The following is a 22,534-nucleotide window of genomic DNA, read 5'->3' on the forward strand; positions in this document are numbered from 1 at the left end:
CCTCAGAGGGGAGAATCTGTCCGCTGGCCTTTTGTAGCTTCCAGGCATATCTGTAGTTCTTGGCACGTGGTCCCTTCCTTCACCTTCAAAGCTGCACAGAGCCTTCTCCTCTCTGTAGTCAGATAACCTTCTGCTGCCCTCTCTCACAAACACACTTGTGATCGCAGTTGGGCCCACCCAGATCATCCAGGATAATCTCCCCCTCTCAAGATTCTTAATCACATCTGCAAGGTCCCTTTTGCCCTATAAGGTACCTGTCATGGGTTCCAGGAATTAGGGCATGGATGTCTTTGGGGGTCATTGTTGAGTCCATCTCACCAGTCCACGCTTTAGAATCCTCACCTCCGTCCTAGGAATTGTATAAGTCAGTGCTTTCATGATCAATTTTGCTTAGCCGGTGTCATTATTTTCCACAGGAAATTAGAGCTTGGTCAGGCTGGTTGATCATCACCATCTTTCAACTGAAGGTCTCTCTGAGAGCACCTCTGAGGTCTCTCAGCCCAAGCTAGTGACACTGGGCAATGTAATGAAGGGCACTGGTTTGAAAAACAGATACAAACTTGACTACTCTGCCCAGTGCTAGTCACAGGGATGGACGTGTTGTTTCTTGCTTTGTTTTGTCTCATCAGTGGCTAAGGAATCTAGATTTCAAACTAAAACAAACTTCTCAAAAGTATTCCTAAGTGGGTGGGATAATTTTTGAATTTCCCCTCTTTCAAAAGTACTAATTATTTCTTGAGCAGGCCTGGCATCGTAGAAATAATGTGGGCTTTGGATTTAACGGCTCTGGGCTTACTACTTACCGGGTTATTTTCCATCTTTTATCTTTGAAAACTTATTTATAAAAAGTACACTACGGAATGAATTCAGATGTAATTGGTAAATAAAGTAACATGAAAATAGTAATGATCATTAAGCACCCGATAACAGCATACATTATAAATGTGAAAGAAATAGTGTTGCTAAGACTAATAAACGTCAGACATCGGTAAATTGAAGTTAACATTCTACTACTTGAAAGGTATTTCCCTATGCCATTACCATCGAGTTGCCATTCTCACAATTTCTCACACCTCTGCATTTGTGTCATGTCATTCCCAGATGCTTCTATTAAAAATTCTGGCAAAGCTTCAATAGGTTAGTGTGACTTAGGTATCAGAACAATAAGAATCCCTTTGATAGTGATGGATGATATAGGTATTTTTCTAGATCACAGGAGGTTAGTAAGAAACTCCATATACTAAGATGTAAAGAAAATCCCTTTTCCTTACAAAAATATTTGAAGTCATTTCTCCTGAGAAATGTCTACTTTATATATCATTCGTAAGGAGGTAAAGAAGCTGATAGAGCAACTGTCCTTTGCCAACTGAACGCAGATCTCAAGTCTGCAGCAATTGGCCACTAGCGTGCTCAGAAGCAGTCTAGAGTTTCTCAGATCTCCATAGGATATGTCATTAAATCTTCTCCTCCTGCTGGGTCTGACTTCTGGGAGAAAAGCATATGGTATAAAAATTACTCTATTTGGTTGTGAATACTAATGATTGCTCAGGAGGCTTATCCTTCAGTTTCTCTGGCCTTTAGCATCTAGTTGGTTATAAATGTGACATGCTTTGATTTGATTTAATAATCTTTTTGAATTTGTGGTTCAGAATTTACAGTAAGAAATGGATCTGTAAAATCAGATGCCCACATACACGGAGAGACATACACATTTATTTACGGTGTTATCCCATTAACAGATTGCAAAATTAAGGCAAGAAAACCAAGGACTATCTAAGGCTAAGTTAACATAGGTGCTCGTTCCTCTTAAATTAGTAAAGTCGGGAAATAGATTCAACACAAACCTATGTGCACACAGACACATAAGTGATAAAGGGCAACACGGTTTTTCTGTAGTGTGGGAATTGGAAACTCGGTGATGTCCCATGAACTAAAAAGCTGTGTATCAATTTCTATACAGACATGGTCTGAATCATATGGGACAGCAGAAGAGAGTGTTTTTGAAATGCACAGAAATTATTCTATGATCTATATAAAAACAACCCATAACATTTTCTGTGTTACAATAAATTCGCCAGTTGAATTTCATGCATGTCACATTCCACAGGGCACACTCTGTAATGCTCAAAGCCCAGCGTGGCTAATAAAAATAAGTCCAGGGAAAGAATTAAGAGAAATTTGGTTAAAGATGTCATTTTACTTCACATAAACGGCTTTCTAAAGACTTATCTAAAGCTAGTTATGCTGGCTCCGTACTGTAGGAAATAGGACTGTGCTACGCCGTACGACAGTAATAGTGTTACCTGGGAAGGCAGAAATCACTTGGCTAATTTGGCTCGTCACATAAATAGTTAGTATACACACTTTATTTACCAAGGCCAATAAAAAGAACCCTCAGAAGTTGGTTGTATTTGAATCAAGTGTCACTGTTAAGAGAAGACAATATAGATTCCATAATACATTCTGTTACTTTCTAATGTATCCATAATGAAAAACTCCATCATGAAAAATAATATAAAATATGGATTTTGTATCAAAACTCCGTCAAAAAGTACAGTTCACATCAGAAGTTAATAGCACCGGGGAGTTAAAAGATTAATACAAAGGCAAATACATATTACAGATATTTCTTTGTTCTTCACTTACCATGATGCAAACTGCAAGGATTTAACCTTTAAGGGTTAAAGAGTTTAATCAATGTCAATGTCTGATCTTCTGAAGGCGATAAAGAACAGTCTGTCTAGCGATACCCAACAGAACATCACTTTGTCAAGCCACAAAGCGCCCAAAAGCTTGTCAAGTAAGTTACCAGAAACCTCTTTGTGGTTAGAACTCAGCTCCTTCCTGCTTGACCTATTATTTGATATTTGACCACTTGGTTGCAAGACACTTGCTCTTTCTAGCTGAAATGTCACTGGGGCATCTTGTCAGCTCCCCGACATCTCGGCCTGACATACAATTTTACTTTTGTGTGCTACAAGGCAGAAAACGCAGGGCAATGGCCTTGTTTTAAATTCTGTCAGCATCAAAGATGGGAGTCACTCTTGGGTCCTACCAACCACCAAAACAAAAAAAACAAACAAACAAAAAAACCAGGAGGCTAGTTTGAAGGTCAGAACAGCCATTACCTGGAAGTTTTTCAGCTCATACCATTTAGCATCACCTGATCTCCCGGTGTGGGAAACGGTCCTTACGAAGTGCCTAACCATGCCACACAAATCCTGCCGGCACAATTGCTCTACCTCCTGATCAAATGCAGACCTGATAAAAGGATGGGTTTTCAATGCCTGCAGGGACCAGATTCGGCAGTTAACTTAACTTGTTCAAATGGGCAAGTGGTATCATGTAGCTTTACAAGGAGCAGCCTGACCTTCTCACATTGACCAGGAGTGACATTATTGTGCAGGAGGGGAAGCAGTCACATCATTTCTGTTTTGCACAACCTGCTTAAAGTTTGCAACTAAATGCTTGTCTTCAGTCGAGCTGACAAGAGAGAAGAGGGGGCTCAGTGAACCATAGCAGGGCTGCCATGAAATGACAGGAATCATTGGCATACATTTCAAATAGCTCTTTCAATCCTATTAAAGTATTGCAGTCCTGCTTTAAAATAGACAAGTATGAAACAACTTTGATAGATAGAGACTAAAATGGCTTATTGATTTTTTTAAGTCTGAAGGAAATTACCCAAAATGTGTCATTCTTTAACATTTAAAAATATGTTACATAAAAATGAGCAACTGTGATAATAAATAAAACTTAGAGGGGGGAAAAGTTGGTTATTCCATTATTCAAGGAGGTAGAGGTACCTGCACACATGGAGATCACACACGATTTTTAAACAATCCACTGCCACTGTTGCTGAAACAAAAGTCAACTGATAAGAAAATCCCCCTTCAAAACAATTTTAATTATACTGTTAACTCTTCCCGCATTTTTTTTATTTCATAAAGTCATTATCCGATCGGAGTTGGTCTTTTGGCATTAGCAGACATCGTCACTGGAGAGGAGAGAGATGACGTCAGAGGACTTACAAAGGTCTCCTTTAAGAAAGTGTAAGTTGTATCCAGTTCCGCCTTCAAAGGCAAAAACTCACCCACACCGACTGTGTCAGCAGGAAGGGCAGCTCTTGAAGGAACGGAGAGATTTGAGTGGTCTCGTGATCCTGTCTATAATATAAAGAAGAAAAAATAAATACACATAGAATTGAAAACTCTTTTGTGCAAGGTTTTATCTTTTTATTTGAGAGAGAATACATGCGCGTGCTTGTGGGGAGGGGCAGGGCGGGAGAGAGAATTGTAAGAAGGCTCCACGCTCAGTACAGAGCCCCGTGGGGTCTTGATCCCACAACCACAAGATTGGGACCTGAGGGGAAATCAAGAGTTGGTTGCTCAGCTGACTGAGCCACCCAGATGCCCCTAGAATTGAAAACTCTTAAACAGAATCTAAAACCACAAACAGGAAAAGTGGGCTCATAATCATGATAATATGAAATGGGGTAGAATTGCCATTTAATTTTGCCATAATCTGTATGATACTATAGAAATATTAAATTATTTTCCAGATGTGATTGAATCCCTGATGTGTTCAATGGCACAAACTTTTAAGGACATAAGGAGTTTGCTTAAACAGTAAAACATTGTATAAAAATTTTAGAAAGTTATTGAATCAAAGAGTCAATACAATCAGGCATTTTTGCCTCTGCTTCCACTGACAATTTATAGAAATCAATGCTAAGAATGTTTATTTCACTGTGCTATATAATATCTGCGATATAATATGGAAGATCTGACCACTTAGAAAATGAACTGTGAGGGGTGCCTGGGTGGCTCAGTTGGTTAAGCGTCTGACTCTTGATTTGGGCACAGGTCATGACCTCACAGTAGTGGAATCTAGCACCAAGTCAGGGTCCCGCTGACAGCGCAGAGTCTGCTTGAGATTTTCTCTCCCTCTCTCTCTCTCTCTGCCCCTCCCCTGCTCACACTCATGTGCTCTCTCTCTCTCAAAAAAAAAAAAAAAAAGGGGGGGGAAGAAAATGAATGGTGGGTATTATGTTTTCAAAATCTATCAGACAGACTCATTTAATTGACAAATATAGCACAAAGAAAAATAAGTCAATTCTAGTGACCTCTAGAAAATAGCAGACTGAGATATAAAATGCTAGTGAGATGAACTTTTTGCCTTTTCCTTTGATAATAATGCCACCACTCTGTTTTAATAAAAACTATTCTAAGTATTTGGAAGTCGTGTATCAAAACATGGGATTACAACATGAAAACTATTGGCCATATGTTTTAAAACACTACTGGTATCCAGAAACTACTAGAAGTAAAATTTAAGAAATCCACACATCTGTGAAATACTTGAAAACAAGATTAATATTTTGATGAAGCTACACATTTAAGCCTTAAGTAACACTGATAACCAGTAGTTAATATGAATGAAGTTTTCTCAGTAAAGCAGACAGGTATTATTTTATGACATTTATTGATAGTAAGTAACGAGTGATCAATTGTATGTCAGAAGTTTCCAGATTCTCAGCAAATAAATGTTGCTGAGATCATAAGCCTAGTCATACGTGTCTCCATAAAAAACCACACTTTACACTGCAGAGTTTTAAAAATAAAACATCTTTTTGGTAGATTCTCTTACAGTTTTGACAATTAAAGCAGCGTGATCTATAGCGATCTGCTTTATTATGTCACATTCTCCAAAAACATTTCTACCTGTGAAAACAAGAGGAAAGCCATCACTGGCTTTAGGAAAGTATTAGAAATGCAACTGTTGTATATGTTACCATTTTTGTGGATTTTTTTAAACTACAACTGGAGAAAAATCAATGGCTGCATCTAACACCTAGTTCAGCAATTTTCTTTGATCTCTTTTCTTTTGATTTCTTGATACTCCACTGCAAGCCTACAGCTGATGGAAATCATCCCTTTTTATGCTGGAAGTTAAAAAAAAAAAAAAAAAACACCTAAAATGACCACTTGAATGACTTTATGAAGGAGAGGGTTTCTCTTATCCCGAAGGAAGGAGAAGGCATTCCGAGATCAGGTGCTGACCCTGATTAGAGGCACCAATGAAGTTTCACCCGGAAAACTGCAAGACAGGGTCTGAGCATCTCAGGTCAGAACCTGAACGGAGGCGTCTCATTACATCAGGGGCTGGAGCTGTAGATTCCTGCACTCTCACTGCCAAGAGAAACACCTTTTCTGATTTTGTTTGTTTGTTTGTTCGTTTGTTTTGCTGCGTGTCTAAATTGGCAGCATCGTTACTGGATTGATTTTGCTGTTGTGAAGACTATCTAGGGCCATCCACTAGCTTCTCATGCTGTCAGACCAGAATGAGGGTAAAGAGAATGCCAGAAAGCAGGAGATGGCGAGGCCTGGTTTCCTTCTTACCATGGTTTAGTTACAGCAATAGTATTCTTTATTATGATCAAAGAAACTTGCGAGGTGAGACTTCAAAAGTTTGTTGCTACATCTTTATATTTCAAGTTCTGGTCTGAGAAAACAGTGTGTGAAAAGAGAGGAGTGTACAAAATCAGACCCGGGGAGGTCAGGTCATCTCTGAAGGTATTTCTTTCTGACGCCTTAGACTAGAGAAAGCTGACCATGCCAAACTGACCAGTCACTCCTGTTCGGCAATGCTAAAGGTATATATGATCTACTCAACTCTGTACTCTGTTCTTCGAGTTTCCTTTCCTGTTCTTGTGACTCCCACAGTCGAACGCATTACACATTAAGAAAACCATCCTGTGGGGAAGGCCTCTCACTGCTCATTTCTCCTCTAGTCTATGGGTCTTGGCCCTCTACAAAGGAACTTTGCCTTTTCTCAGCTTAACCTTGTAATATGTCTCTTCTCCACCGTATTGACCGAAAGCCTCTTTTCCTCTAATACAACATTTTTTAAAACTAAATAAGCGTGAAATGGGATATTGGGTCTAGTATTTAAAATTGGAGTCTTAACTCCTTGCATGCTATCTTCTTATTTATGTCCTATCCATGGAAAATAATCCCTAAAGAAAAAGATATTTTTTAAAGATCTGCACCCCCAAAAGGTATGCCCTCCACTGAGAAAACACTGATTTACTTTTGTATAAATTAAAACACTTTTTTTGTTGTTGTTAGCAGGGTCATTTGCTATACTCCATACACTGCTGGAAATATTTTTTTTTCACCAAATGGGATAAAATCTGATTTTAAGTCACTTAATAGCTTGTAAACAAGCCAGCAAAAACTCTGGTGAAATCTTGACTTGAGAATGTGATGTTAAAAAAACAAGTAAATATGAACTATTTTTCTGGTTTCAAATAGTATCCAGAAATACACCATACCACTTTTAATATAACACCCAGAGTAAAAGACAGTTAAATAACTTTTTTATCAGAGACATTAAAAGTTAATATTCACCACCTGATCTTACATTTTAAATCTGTAAAGTCCATGGTCATTTGAATTACTTTTTAAACTGCTGAGGTATTCTGGTACTCTCTCATGTAAATCTAAATTTAAGCAATTTTTCAAAAAGAAATTAGTTACCTGAAATAAAAGCTAGGTGTCATGTGAATCTTTATGGAAGCACTTTTATTTACTCAATAAGCTGTAAATGATTCTATTTGAACTGTTATAGTCCAACAGCTAAATATATATTCCCAATACAAAATGTGTTCACTACATTTCTGCATTTAAAAATTTTTATGAAATACAGTAATTGGACCTGTCCAATAGCTGTTTTTCAAGGCTTTAATATCTTAGTTTTCCAAGAGTGTTTTCCCAACAAAAAGGTAAATAAAGCATTAGTCTAATAATAAGATAATCACTCAATAAATTGTCTATAAATCAAAGCCATTTTGCAGACCAAGGCTTCTGAAACAATGATACCAAGCTATTTGTCTCCTGTGTAGCATTTATGATCAAGTTAAGTCTTCTGGAATCCGGTATTGTGCAAAGGGAGCGGTGACGTGATTTAGTAACCAGGATCATGCTGCTTGGAGATTCTGCCCGGCACATAGTAAAGAATGCAGGACTGGAGAGGCAGACTAGTTTTTCCTCCTGCTTCTGTCACAATCTAGCTGGGCCATTTCGGGCATGGGAATGTGTCCATCTAGGTCTCACATCCCACGCCTAGAGATTAAGGAGATACACACTTCACAGCTCTGACGTTCTACGGGTCCACAAAATGCCATGCGTGATGGCATATGACATAATGGGGGGTGACGTTAACCCAGAAATCAGGTTCCCAAATAGAGTACTTGATACTTTGAGGGGATGTAGATAAGACGAATACATCTTGCACATGGTTCTAAAAAAAAAGTCTAGATAACAAGATGAACCACAGTTTAGATGCTGTGGGTTCATCAGTTAAATCTTGTAGTCCATTTCTTTTTGACTTGGGCCTCCATGATGGTGTTTTAAGCTCTGCAGATTGTGGGCTTGTTTTAAGTAGAGTGCACAGCTACACAAAAACTGATGAAGGGATCAAAGTACCCACAAGAGGGCCTTACAATGAGACTCTCTCGCCATCTCTGCCTTCTCTGCTAATGGGTTCTTACCACGTTAAGAGTCTCAGTATTCAGTATCACAGAGTCTTCTTCCTTCCAAATACTTTGAGTTAGTTAACCAAATTCTACCTATTTTCCAGTTCTGCCATATTGGCATCACAGGACACTGCAGTCTGCAAAAAGTTGGTAATACTTACCTCTATGGTTTTCTCTTGTGGAATGCTTAACTATATACCTGCATACACACATTTATATGCACCTGATAAATATCTGTACATATTTATACACACTTGCTATGTGCATTCACATACATACTTTATATATATACATACATATACATATATGTGTGTATATAAACATAAATAGACACCTGCAATCACATCATTAAATATTTACTCCTTGTAGTTACCAATTCTAACTTTGAGTTAAGAATGCCAAACCTGCACGAATATTTTAGGCATTCTTCTTCCCATAAGCCATTAAATCTTCGTGCGAACCAGTTAGGCTCTTTAGCTCATTGACACCAACATGTGTGGGGATACGTGAGTCATTGGAGCATTGTAAACGAGTGTCTAGATAGAGAACCACCTAAGAGGCCTGGATACCTACAGATTAAGAAGGAAGGGCAACCACAGAGATAGAAGCAAATAGAAAAGACAGATAGAAGATATTAACAACATACTTGATTCACATTACAGCAATTCTGTCCTCAGGTAGACATTCAGCATTGGTTTAAGAGCCAGAGCTCTAAAGTCAGTCTATCTGGTTCAAGTGCAGCCTTGACTACTCGGTTAACAAGGCAGATTAATTGGACTAACAGCCTTGAATCTTTGTGCCTTCCTAAAAGCACATCCTTGGCCATGTGACTATGTTGCTCTTTGCTTCCCTGTCGAGCCTCATCTATCATTTCCTTGATTATGCTCTGCAATTGAATTACATAGAACTGTTTGAGTCCCTAAACATGATGTCCCCATACTTCACACCCGCTTCCTATCTGCCCACTGTCTGAATATCCTTCTGCCCTTTGTGAGGCAAATGTTCTCCCCACCTTTCAGACTCCACTCAAGATTCCCCTCCCTGTAAGGCCTTTCCAGATCCTTGCCCCACCCTTCCTTATTACAGTTAGCTGTAACACCCGGTCACTTTACATTCCTTCATGAGCAATTATTTTTCTATTTTTACTTATTTGTATTCACTTCTATCCCACCTATAAGCCTATGAGCACCTGGTGTGATGGAATCAGGTCTTTGTATTCCTAGCACTTAGCAGAGTATCTGGGACTAAATAAGATTTCTGATGAACAAACTACTCATGTTATTACTTTACGGTGTTGGTCTCCTAACTGCTATTTGGTTTTTCATATATATACAGATTATGTCCCAATTAAAAGCAGCACAGTATAGCTTTGAAGTTGGAGAGGCCCTGGGTTCCAAACTTGATCCTGCCATGGATTACCCGTGAGACCTTTGACAAGTTACTGAACCTGTGTGAGTAGGAAGAATAATCCCTCCTAGGGGTGTTGCAAGGGTTAAATGAAATAATATATACAAAAATGCCTAGCATTTAGTAGCTTCCTTTCTTTACCTCTCTTTTTATTATTCTCAGATGATATAAGTTCTAAATTTAACATTATAGCTACATGTATTGAACATATATGTTAGGCACTGTGCTAGGTTTAGCTTCCTAGGCATTATCTCACTTCTCACAACTCCTCACTGAGAAACTACTACTGTTACCCTCATTTCATAGTTGAAGAACTGGGGCTCTCAGAGAGTAGAATAAATTGTTCCATGTTGCTCAGCTTGGAATGTGGTAGAAAAAGATATGATTCTTGATCCATATGATTCTTCTCCCCCAATGCTTGACCACTACCTTATCACGCAGCCCAAAGAAGACAGCCTCAGGCTTATTTTATATCCAGAGCTCTTTCATAAACATAGTAATGGCTCAATAAATCTCTGTGAAACTGGGAAGTAAGAGTATATAGATTGTACTAATACATGTACAGGCTAAAAATAAATGTTTATATTTTTGATAACATATTTTATTATAGTCACACACTTGGATATCCATGGTATTGGAGTAAATAAATAGATTTTATAGCATTTACATAAAATCAAAACTCGAGCCTTTCACTAAAGGAACTTATGTGTTATTATATTCAGAGATAATATTCAGCACTGAAGTTTTAAATTACACTAGAACATTTAAACTTTAACTTTAAATTACTTTAAAGATGTCTCATACATGACAAGATAACAATTCCCCCTTTTTTTTCTCTGTCTCTCTTGGATTTCCTGACATGACTGAGGTTGGAAAAAGAGTCAGAGAATTTTCCTGGATAGCTTTTGTTCTTTCTTTTCCTATTTCCCTTCACAACCCTGTCCTCCCAATCTGCCCCAGCCCTGGCAATTCTGACACACCAGACGGGAAGATCTCATGCTAGAAATGGCAGAAAATGCAAAGGTGGCAATTTCCTCCCCCTGTGTCTTAGGAAAATGTATTTGCAAACAACTCAGAGAGAATTTGAAATGTAAATATATCCATTGTAAATATATCCATCCTTTTTATAAAAAGGTACAAAAATTGAATAAATAAAAATGTAAGCATACTATTTAAAAAATACCATTGAAAAACTATAATGACAGGGCGCCTGGGTGGCTCAGTCAGTTAAGCAGCTGACTTCGGCTCAGGTCTTGATCACACAGTTTGTCAGTTCGAGCCCCGCATCAGGCTCTGTGCTGACAGCTAGCTCAGAGCCTGGAGCTTGCTTCAGATTCTGTGTCTCCCTCTCTCCCTGCCCCTCCCCTGCTTGTGCTCTTGTCTCTCTCTGTCTCTCAAAAATAAATAAATGTAAAAAAAATATTAAAAAAAAGAAAAACTGAAATGATAAGCTGGCAAAAGTGTGTGCAATACACATGATAGCCCTAAGAGTGGTTTTCTTAATTTACAACAGACTCCTGTAACTAAAGAAAAAGGAGAACCTAATTAGAATATAGGCGAAAGATAGTATAGTATCTTTATATATATATATACATATATATATGTATATATATATAGTATTGGGTTCAGCTGTCACAGAAAACTCAAAATGTCAGTGGCCTAAATAAGATAGTTTATTTCTCTGTGATATGACTGTTTGAAGCTATCAGGAATCTAAACTGTCTCTATCTTAGTCTTCATAGCCATGATATGTGCCTTCCAACTCAGGGCCCAAAACGATTGCATAAGTTCCAGCCATTATGTCTGCATTCTAGCCAGAAAAAAGAAGGACAAAGAATAAGAGGACCACTTACATTTAAAGGCATTTTCTGAAATCACAAAACTTTGGTTACATCCCAGGAGCCAGAACTTGAGTTACATATCTCACTACACTTCGAGGATGTCAGAAATGTAGCTTCTTTTCCCCCAGACTGGCCCAGATAATATTTAGAGGTTCTATTGCTAAGAAACAGTGAAAACTGGTGTCAAGAAACCACTTGGCAGCCTCTGCCCCAGATATAACTTGGCTGTTTGGTTAGAAAGAAAGGAATACAATAACCAATAAACATATGAAAGAAAAGTGCCAAACCTCACTCAGAATTAAAGAAATACAAATACAAAACATGCCAGTAAGCAGGCAAAAATTTCAGTGTTTGATGATACCCACTGCTGAGAAGGCAGGGAAACAGACAAGCTCAGACCATGTAAGTAGACAGGGATGCAACCTGGTGCAACCTTCTTAGAAGACAAAATTTTAAATGTACCTGTCCATCGATCTAGCAATTCCGCTGCTAGCCTCTTATTCAATGGCGACACTCATGAAAGTTCCCCAGGTTAAGCAAAGAGATGTGTTCTCTGAAGCTTTTTTTTTTTTTTATGGAAAAACAGTTTTTATGTAAAACCAAAGGCTCCATCGACAGAGCGCTACTCAAGTGAATTATGACACAGCTGTAGAATACAACCATTAAAAATATTAAGGTGAATATGTAAATCCTAATATGTAAATATGTCTAAGTGAAAAAAGAAGGCTCAAAACCGTGTGTGCATATATAGAGAGAACCCATTTGTATTTTAAAAATATATAGGAGTCACACACAGGCATACAGGTAGGTATTTTTCTTTCTGAAAAAGGGATCACAAGAAAGTGTTCACTATCTTGGGAGTGTGGATGAGGGGGAAAAAAGATTTGAAAGTTCAAAATTTTTTTCCATGGTTTTTATCTTTAAAACTATTTGAATCACAAAGGGGCACGTGTATATAGCAGCGCTATCAACAGTAGCCAAATTGTAGAAAGAGCCCAATGTCCATCGACAGACAAATGAACAAAGAAGATGTGGTCGATATATATAATGGAATATTACTTGGCAATCAAAAAGAATGAAATCTTGCCATTTGCAACAATGTGGATGGAACTAGAATGTATTATGCTAAGTGAAATAAGTCAGTTCAGAGAAAGATAAATATCATATGATTTCACTCGTGGGATTTAAGAAAGAAAACAGATGAACACAGGGGAAGGGAAGGAAAAATAAGATGAAAGCAGAGAGGGAGGCAAAACCTAAGAGGCTCTTAAATACAGAGAACTGAGGGTTGCTAGAGGGGTGTTAGGTGGGGGGATGGGCAAAATGGGTGATGGGCATTAAGGAGGACACTTGCTGGGAGGAGCACTGGGTGTTCTTTGTAAGTGATGAGTCACTAAACTCTGCTCCTAAAATCAAATAAAGAAATATATAAATAAATCATAAAAACTTAAATTAAAAATTTTTTTAAATTAGAATATTGAATCATAAACAAAGCCTACAAAACTGGCAGTTTGCCAAAGTAAAACTACAGCTGATTAACAAAGAAGTGGGAAAAAATGGTAATTCCCCATAAGAATCAAAAATGGAAAATAAAAATATCTTTGCCGCAAATCAAAATTGAATTTAAAAAAGGGGCGCCTGGGTGGCTTAGTCGGTTAAGCGTCCGACTTTCGCTCAGGTCATGATCTCGCGGTTCGTGGGTTCGAGCCCCGCGTCGGGCTCTGTGCTGACTGCCAGCTCGGAGCCTGGAGCCTGTTTCAGAGTCTGTGACTCCCTCTCTCTCTGACCCTCCCCTGCTCACGCTATCTCTCTCTCTCCTAGAAATAAATAAAATATTAAAAAAAAATTTTTTTTAAAATTGAATTTAAAAATTATGATACTAAATGGTAGTGAAGGCATTATGAAATAGGCATTGATAAGTTGGTAGTGATTATATAAATGGAGAGAACCACTTGGACTATAATTTGGCAACTGTTTTAAGTTGACCCAGTTGACCCAACAATTCCATATATGACTCGGTTCCTTAAATTAATAATAATGACAAATATTGGGAAAAATCCATATGCAGCATCAGAAGTATAGTTAAGTAAGCTATAGCCACTTGATGGAATATTATGCAGCTATAAAATTTATAGGTATGAACTTATGGACAATATGGACAAATGTGTAGGTGTGACCAGAAGTCAGAACAATTTTTCTGTAATGGATCAAATACTAAATATTTTAGGTTTTGCAGGCCATATGTTCTCTGTTGCAACTACTAAGTTCTGCCAGTTTTGCACCAAAGCAGCCATGGACAATATGCAAATGAATTTGTATGGCTGTGTTCCAATAAAACTTTATTTATGAACGCTGAAATTTGGATTTCACATAATTTTCACATCATGAAATATTCTTCTTTTTCTTTTTTTTTTTCCCCAACCATTTAAACATGTAAATGCCATTCTTAAAGAACTTTCAGACTATACCAAAGCAGGTGGCAGGTGGATGTGGCCGACAGGCTTTGAACTTCACCAACCCCTGAGTTAGACCATATATGTGAGAAGGTAATACACGCAATCGCTTACGATAACTTGCTTTGAGTTACTGGAATTGTTAGCATTTTTTTCAAAACTTCTGTATTTTCCAAATTATCTACAATAAGCATGCCTTACTTTTATAGCCAAAACCTTTTATTAAAAAGGGCTAATTTTATGTATACTGAAGCCCATATTTTAGTATACTTATGACTCTGAAATATGTGGTCAAAATGAGAATGTAATTGGTTAAAGGTCTCAGAGGGTAGGTCTTTAACCAAGTGTTTTACAAGTTTTGAAAAGATCTTATAGTTTAGCTGAGAACACTTTCCTATTTCAGCATCTTCCGCTATCTAACTCACACCTACAATCTGACATTGAGCAAACACAAATAAGTCCATTGAGTAACTTGGTCCTCTGCTCTGCACAAAGGCAACTCCTTATGTAACTACTTACAACTTGTGTGCCTTCATTTTATTCCCAAATAGCCCTTCCAGCTGCCAAATTACAAGTTCTGTGGTCGAAGTGTACACATGTCATGCTCTATGCGGGAGCCATTAGGCAGAGGTTTTCTGACCACTTTTTCATTATTGAAGAATTTCCTCTTAAACTTACACACTTTTTTTATTCAACGTCAAAAATGTAATAATAACCTGAAAGCTATAAATTTAGACCTTTTAGCAGTATGTTTCTCCCCGGTGAAATTACGACCATGCACTCAGGTAACAAGGAGAAGGAAAGAGTCATCTAAAATTTAAAATTGTTGGAAAGAGAAGACTTTCCTAAATCTTACTAACATGGTAAGTATCTGTCAATCACATACACTGACAAAATTTGTGAAAAATGCACACGTGGAAATTTGAAAATCATTTTTTCCCATGCCCTTCCCTTCCATTGTTGTTTTAAGTTATATCCCCTCATTTTACTACATCACACCTAAAATTTCTAGCAAGTCTTCACAGAATTCTGCAAACGGTCTTTATTCCCTTTGACCAGTGGCACGGCGGGGCCTTTCTGGAGGGGCTGGTTATCTTCAGTTAAAAGAACACGGTGTCTCTATTTCCCAGGGAGAGAGAGGCACTTCAGATGTAAGACAAATCATGTGATCTAGGGTTCACATCTGCGGAATGCCTTCAAATCACAGCAAGCACTGGGGAGTATGTTCCAAAACAAATCACTTAGCTGGCAATGACATTTCCTTTACATGATAGGCGGGAATGTTATTTCTGATAGAAGCGGGACATTTCCAGCAGTCTCCAACCAAACCCATCTCTCTAGGGAGGACATCCTAAAGAACCGTGAGAATAGCGCAGCAACCACAAAATTCCAAAATAATATACCTACAGATTATATTTCAGGAATCCATTCCCTATGTTATCAATTCCATATGACAGACTTTCCCCACGCTCACATAATGCATAAAACATATCTAAACCCACATCCACCATTAGTATCCCAAATCAGCTCTGCTCATTAATTCTTTCCATAAATATCTATCGAGTGCCTACTACGTGCCAGATCCTGTTCCGGGTGCTATGATAGAGCAGTGAATTACACACATAAAACTTGTCTATCCTCAAGGGAGCTCACACTGTCCTCATCTGACTCTGGAGCCAAGTCTCCCCAAATCAGAATTTGCTGAAACGCTACGTAATGACACAACTATAGTGTTAAGTTCTGACGTACAGGGCACAGGGAGTTCTCCAGACTCGTTGTTCTGAGGATACAGATGAGGTTCAGGGAATGAGTTACATTTCCCTGGTTATTCCTTGACCTGCTCAACACAAGACCTCAGATGCCCATGCGCGGGGCCCCATCAAGAGTTGCTGGGCATCCGCAACCCCTCCCCCAGATCCTGCCTCCAACATATTAGCCAGCTTGCTGTGCCGTATGGGTGATGTCTCTATACAGGATTGGCCATATGCCCACCCTTCCCCCCTGTGACCTGTACACTGCGGCAACTCTGACAAACCCACTGTCTCACTGGGTCTGCCACCCATGGGTCCTTTTTCTAAAAATCCAGATGTCAGTCCTTAGGCCTGCGGGGAGAAGCACTAAGCGGTTCTCTCCACTTCCCATCTCCCAGTCTGGGCACCTGCCCACAAAACCTCCACTACTCGTTCTTTACCAATCAAAACCCTCATTCAAATAAACTTCCTCAGGGGCGCCTGGGTGGCTCTGTTGGCTGGGCGTCTGACTTCAGCTCAGGTCATGATCTCATGGTCTGTGAGTTCGAGCCTCGGTCGGGCTCTGTGCTGACAGCTCAGGGCCTGGAGCCTGCTTCGGATTCTGTGATTCCCTCTCTCTCTGCCCCTCCTCCACTCAAGTTCTATCTCCCTCTGTCTCAAGAAAAAAAAAAGAAAAAAAAAGAGTTTCCTAGGGCCGGCACACCAATTTTTCAAAAAAAGCCTAGTCGTGCTTGAAATGTAGCTCATGCTCTGTGTAGGACGTCTACAAGGTAATGATCTTGATATAGGCTTCAGAGCTGTTTACCAACACTTTTTTCTTTAGTTATTTAAGGAAGTGTCTCTTCACGTTCTCTAGCCCAAATGCGCCTTTGGTATTTTTAAACAAGCTCTCTCTTCAGACTTATCTCTGTTTCTTACATCCTCCCTTCTTTACTGCATATTTCCTTGTTATTTAAGAGCATTCCAATTTGCTACTGAAGATAAGCAAAAAAAAAATGGTCAGATGAAACTCAAAATAAGTGGTAGAGCATAAAGGAAGGATTAGCCAGCAGGCTGGGAGACACAGGCAGAAGCCGTATGTTCGGAATGCAGTACGTTAGCGCCCTAAAAGACAAGTTACTTACAGATGATGTGCAGAGACCACATCATAAGGTAGAGATGTGCCACTTCCAGCTCATGTCATTCTTAACTTGGCCCGAGAGCTGCAAACAAAACCCCAAAGCTGCTCGGCAGCCCTGGCGGCAAGCTATAGCTAGTGGCCAGACACAGTTGTCCTGCATCTCTCCTGGAAGACAAGTATGGGTGAATGGCCCAGGCACCTTCTGTGTCCCAAACCCCCTTGGTCGAGGCTCCATTCCGGTCCTCGTCACCCCCACAAAGCTGGAGAAAGCTGATGCAGCCGAGAGACACAGGTCATAAGAACACTACATAGCCAAACAGTCAGGGAGTATGGTCCCTCCCCTGCTGGCTCCCTGCCACATCGCTTCTGCTTCTCGCAGGGTGTCTTAAATTGATCTGATAAATCATGTACTTGGGTATCTTAGCTGCTCCGGGAGACCTTCCATTCTGTGACCTCTGGGATAACTTGCCTGGTCGGGTACGACCGTGGCATCAAGGTGATTTCCCATTAAATGCCTTTGCTCCCCTGCACCAACCAACCCCCTATCCTGAATCGTGCTCTGCTGTCCTGAGCTGTCTCCTGTCCAGGGGCCTCCTGTGCATGCTGCTCCTGCCCTTTCAAAGGAGGCCGTTTCATCGGGTTCTTACCATTCTTCATGACTCGTTTTGGGTATCACCTTGCCCCCTGACTTGTCCTGACACCTATCACCTCGCATTCAGGTTGGATGCCCCCTCTCCCCGCGTTATCACAACAAACCACCCAAACTTTTACACCAACACGGCATCACGATCTGCTGTTTGCCTGGACCCGTGCGGGTCAATACGCCAGCCACCAGCCACACTTGGTTGTTTCCATTCTAATTAATTCCATTTTAATTCAACGTGAAATTCAATTAGAAATGAAAGCTCAGTTCCTTGGTCACACTAAGCCACACCCCCCGGGCTCCACAGCCACGTTTCCATCAGAGTGAACTCTGACGTCTGTTTGCCGCTCTCACCAGTGTCTTCACTGGTGGCTGGCACCTAGCAGGTGTTTGCTGTTGTCGAATGAACAGACTGCTTGTAATCTATATTCCAAGCAAGGGCAGGCTTTGATATTAAACGTTTCTCTCTCTGAACATATTTGTAATTCAGTTTCATTTTCATTTGCTTTAATTCTGACTTTCTTCTATCCCTCCTTTCTGGAGTGTCTGAAGTGTCAGGCAGGACTCCACTGTTCCTTTCTATGCTTATCTTTCTTGGCTTCTGGTGAATGTCATCATGGCATTTTAGGCTAGGCCACTGTGAAAGAGGAGGAAGAGGCCAGTGACAAAAGGCAAGGGAAAGTTATCTTGCTAACTGTCTGTTCTCGAGACCCCCAGGCAGGAATCCTAGCTCCCTTAAGCTCCATTTTCTATAGCAGAGAAATATGCATTCTTATTCTACAGCTTTTAATTTTTAATTTTGATCCTCTCTTGAGAAAAAGATTCTATTCTGTGCCAAATTTGGAGGCGATCTAATTGTTTGATGTAAACCTTCAAAGTTTCCCTTGAGTTGAAAGTCTATCTGCTTGGGCAGAAAAGGGGAAAAGAGGGAATTTACATTCACTTTGCTAAACATTAGCATCTTTTGTTCAATCATTTGAATGCAGGACGGTTAGGGGGTAACCGCTTAGAGAACAAGAGTTGACACATACAGTGTAAAATCTTTTAAGGTGCTTGGATTCAATGAGGGAGAAAGTGAGATGGAACTGTATTTCAGCCTCCTAACGGTGCTCCAGTCTGCGGGAACTTTGTGACAGGGCTCTGTCTCTCAGCTACACTTGACTGGCTTTTGCTGACATTCAGCTGTCAGACAGCAACCCTTTACCAGGCCCCTAACATGCTCCACAGCTTCACCCAATTAACTCGCTTTCACTCGACACGGCAGCAAAAAGCTTCATAATAGGTGGTCAAGGTGCATGGTGTCTGCCTGCCCTCGAACCGCTCACACACAGCAAAATGTTTAACTACTTTTCTTCTTGCCTGTGTGCTCACAACTAGTATGACTACAATTTAGTAACTCCGTGTATTGAACTGGACAGGAATATAGGAAATTGTACGGTGATGCATTAGACTGCTCCAAAGCAGACTTCTAGATGACTGAAGTTCAACTGCAAATCCCTTCCTGAGGCCCTTCTGAGAGAAAGATTTGAGTGTTAGATTACCCAAAGTTAGGATCAACTCGCAATCAATTTATAGTTAGTTTACCCACTATATCACTAATAATAGTACTATATAGAGATGACTTAGAATAGAAAAAAAAAAACATTTGACAAGTGACGGCAGAAACATCTAGGCACAGTTCAAGAGGATGGAATTTAGCCTTTACTCAAAACATCCACTTTTTGGATGAATTCTACAATAATTTGTCTGTAACTTTTTGTCATGCCATTATGCCTTTCTGATGAAATACACTGTCCTTGGAAAATATGTTTGGCTAAGACATCGAAATTTTTATACTTTATTATGAAAACGTATCTGAATAATTCATACATTTTTCTCTCATCTCCCAGTATGTTCCAACCTAGGCATATAATCCGTTTTCATTCACTCGCACTTTGAAAGCCTGAAAATTATGGGGAGAAAAAAGCTACATGAAGCAAAAGAAAAGTGATATAAACTGTACTGTCTTTGGAAACCTATACTTGTAAAGCTTGTGATGAAGAGGGCACTGAAAAAGTCACTCTTCATTAGTGACATCCAAATGCAGATCTTCATAGCTATTATTAAGACAGAGTTAGGGGGTGCCTGGGTGGCTCAGTCGGTTAAGTGTCCAACTTCGGCTCAGGTCATGATTTCACGGTTTGTGAGTTCAAGCCCCGTGTCGGGCTCTGTGCTGACAGCTCGGAGCCTGGAGACTTTGGAAATCTGTCTCTGTCTCTGTCTCTGCCCCTCCCCTGCTCCCACTCTCTGTTTCTCTCTCTCTCCCCCTCTCTCTCAAAAATAAATAAATAAATAAATAAATAAATAAATAAATAAATAAATAAAAAGACAGAGTTAGGATTTGAATTCTAAGTATCCTCTCAGTAATCAAAGGTAAAAATCTAATTACAGGAACAGGGAGTCCCAGCCTCCACGACCATGAACCAACCCTGGTGGTGATCCACCACTACTTTACACCAGGGCAAATCAGAGCTTAACCACAACTTGCCATTCTGTGTGAGTCTAAGAAGACTCCCTAAGCTTTGGTCTATGGCCATACCACCCTGAACACGCCCGATCACGTCTGATCTCTGAAGAAGACTCCCTAAGCTTTGGTCTATGGCCATACCACCCTGAACACGCCCGATCACGTCTGATCTCTGAAGAAGACTCCCTAAGCTTGGAAGTCAGGTCTTTGAGTAGCAGTGCCTCTGTGACATGTCTTCAAATTAAAGGAAATCTTTCACTACATACAACGTCCATTTGTTGCTTGGAATGCTGCTCACTTCTCACCAGAAGCTCAAGGCAGGGGGAGGTCTTGACTGAATTGCTGAGCAATTATGAATCCACCCTGCATCCGTCTTATTTATTAAGTCCTGCCAAGTCTTCCCTATCCATCTGCTTTGGGATCCGCCTCCACACCCGCTGCTACTGCCCTCACACTGCTCACCCTCACTTCTCACTGGGACATCTCTAAGAAGGCTCACAATTCATTGTAAGTGTTCATGTATATGGTCTGCCTTCTCACAGAAACCATCAGATCCCTGAGAGGAAGTTTCTTATTTCATCCTGGTAAGGATGGAATATGATACAATGTGTAAGAGTGAGGACTTGGGTTCACACTGTCTAGGTGCAAATCTTGGAGTCTACACTTGATCGTGTCTTCATCTTAAAGGAGGAGATCATAACCTCCCTTAGGTAAGAATAATGGGAATTAAATTAGTCAACATACAAAAAGTGCCTGGTACCAGGGATGGCACATAGGAAGCATTCATTAAAATTTGGCTGTCATTATTTTCTTACCACTATATCCTTAGTACTTGGCAGGGCATGTAGTACATAACAGGTACTCAATAAATAGGTGGTGAAGGAATAATTAGTTACTTCTTTGATTATTGCTTCATTTCAGGATGACGTAAAAAATAAAATTTTTCATGAAGAATATGAGTCATAGACTTAAAAGTTTGAGGTCTGCTGGTATCAGTTTATAGAAATACATAGAATTGAAACTACCTAAATTTTTAAAATTCAGTAAAACTTTGAGAAGCTTCTGAGATTTTTTTTTCTCAGCAGATAACAGAACCAGCATGAAGAAAACATGTTCTTTCTTGTTCCACAGGCATTTTTTATGTTTGCTCTTATTTTAAGGATTTGATGTCTAATTTGAGGACAATCTCATTATTTACAGAACTTTTTTAAAAATGTGAATAAATGGTTTATTTAAAATGAAAATTCAGGGTGCCTGGATGTTTCAGTCAGTTGGGTGTCTGACTTTGGCTAAGGTCATGATCTCACGGTCTGGAGTTCGAGTCCCACATCGGGCTCTGTGCTGACAACTCAGAGCCAGGAACCTGTTTCAGATTCTGTGTCTCCCTCGTTCTCTCCCCTCCCCTGCTCATGCTCTGTCTCTCTCTCTCAAAAATAAATAAACATTAAGGGAAAAAAATGAAAATTCTACTTGAATACCATTTTTAAATGTTTTTAATTCATTTCCACCCCCACCCCCACCAGCCCTGAAAATATCTTTCTATTTTTCTACCCCAAAGCTATTGAACACCTTAAGCAGACTAGGAATTTGGATGGATAAAATAGAGGATAAAATAGAGGAAGTACTTCTTAGGCTGAAATGAACCCAAAATGACAGGCCATGCTTTGTTAATATACTGTATGTCCTTTAAGTAAAGACACACCAGAAAACAGAATTATCCTCTGTAAGTAAAAAAAAAAAATTACTAGTATTGGGAGTATAAACCAAAATTAAAAATTTAATTTCCATTTACAGCTACCCTGAATAATGGATACCTTTTGTAAAACTATACCCCACATTAAATTTACCAACAATATTAGTTTCCTATGGCTGCCATAAGAAGTTACTATAAGCTGGGTGGCTGAAACCAACAGAAACCTACTCTCTAACAGTTGTAGAGACTAGAGGTCCAAATTCAGGGTGTTAGAGCCACACTTCCTCTGGACTCGGGAAGAATTCCACCTCGGCTCTTTAAGCTTCAGGTGGTTGCTGGCAATGCTTGGCATTCCTGGTTTGTGGCTGTGTCATCCCAATTCCTAGCTCCATCTTCACATGGCCATCTTCCCTCCCCTTATATGTTATCTCTCCATATAAGGACACTGGTCACCGGATTTAGGGCTCATGTTAATCCAGGATGAATTCACCTTAATTTAACTAAATCTGCAAACACTCTAATTCCAAATAAGGTCACATTCTGAGGTTCCCAGTAAACATGAATTTTCTAGAGGACTCTAT

The 22,534-nt window shown here is 39.6% G+C and overlaps 1 protein-coding gene across 1 annotated transcript in view; it reads right to left on the reverse strand.

Moving 5' to 3' along the window:
* Window positions 1-1,728: 1,728 nt before the first annotated feature.
* CCDC171 (coiled-coil domain containing 171) overlaps window positions 1,729-22,534 on the reverse strand; it is a 293,576-nt gene continuing 272,770 nt past the window's right edge. Inside the window, exon 26 of the mRNA XM_039240931.1 lies at window positions 1,729-4,166. Coding sequence (XP_039096862.1) covers window positions 3,954-4,166 — 213 coding nt within the window. The 3' untranslated portion in view covers window positions 1,729-3,953. The remainder of the gene's footprint in view (window positions 4,167-22,534) is intronic.

This window comes from Hyaena hyaena, unplaced genomic scaffold, assembly GCF_003009895.1.
Source record: "Hyaena hyaena isolate Hyena2069 unplaced genomic scaffold, ASM300989v1 scaffold_185, whole genome shotgun sequence".
Classification (NCBI taxonomy): Eukaryota; Metazoa; Chordata; class Mammalia; order Carnivora; family Hyaenidae; genus Hyaena; species Hyaena hyaena.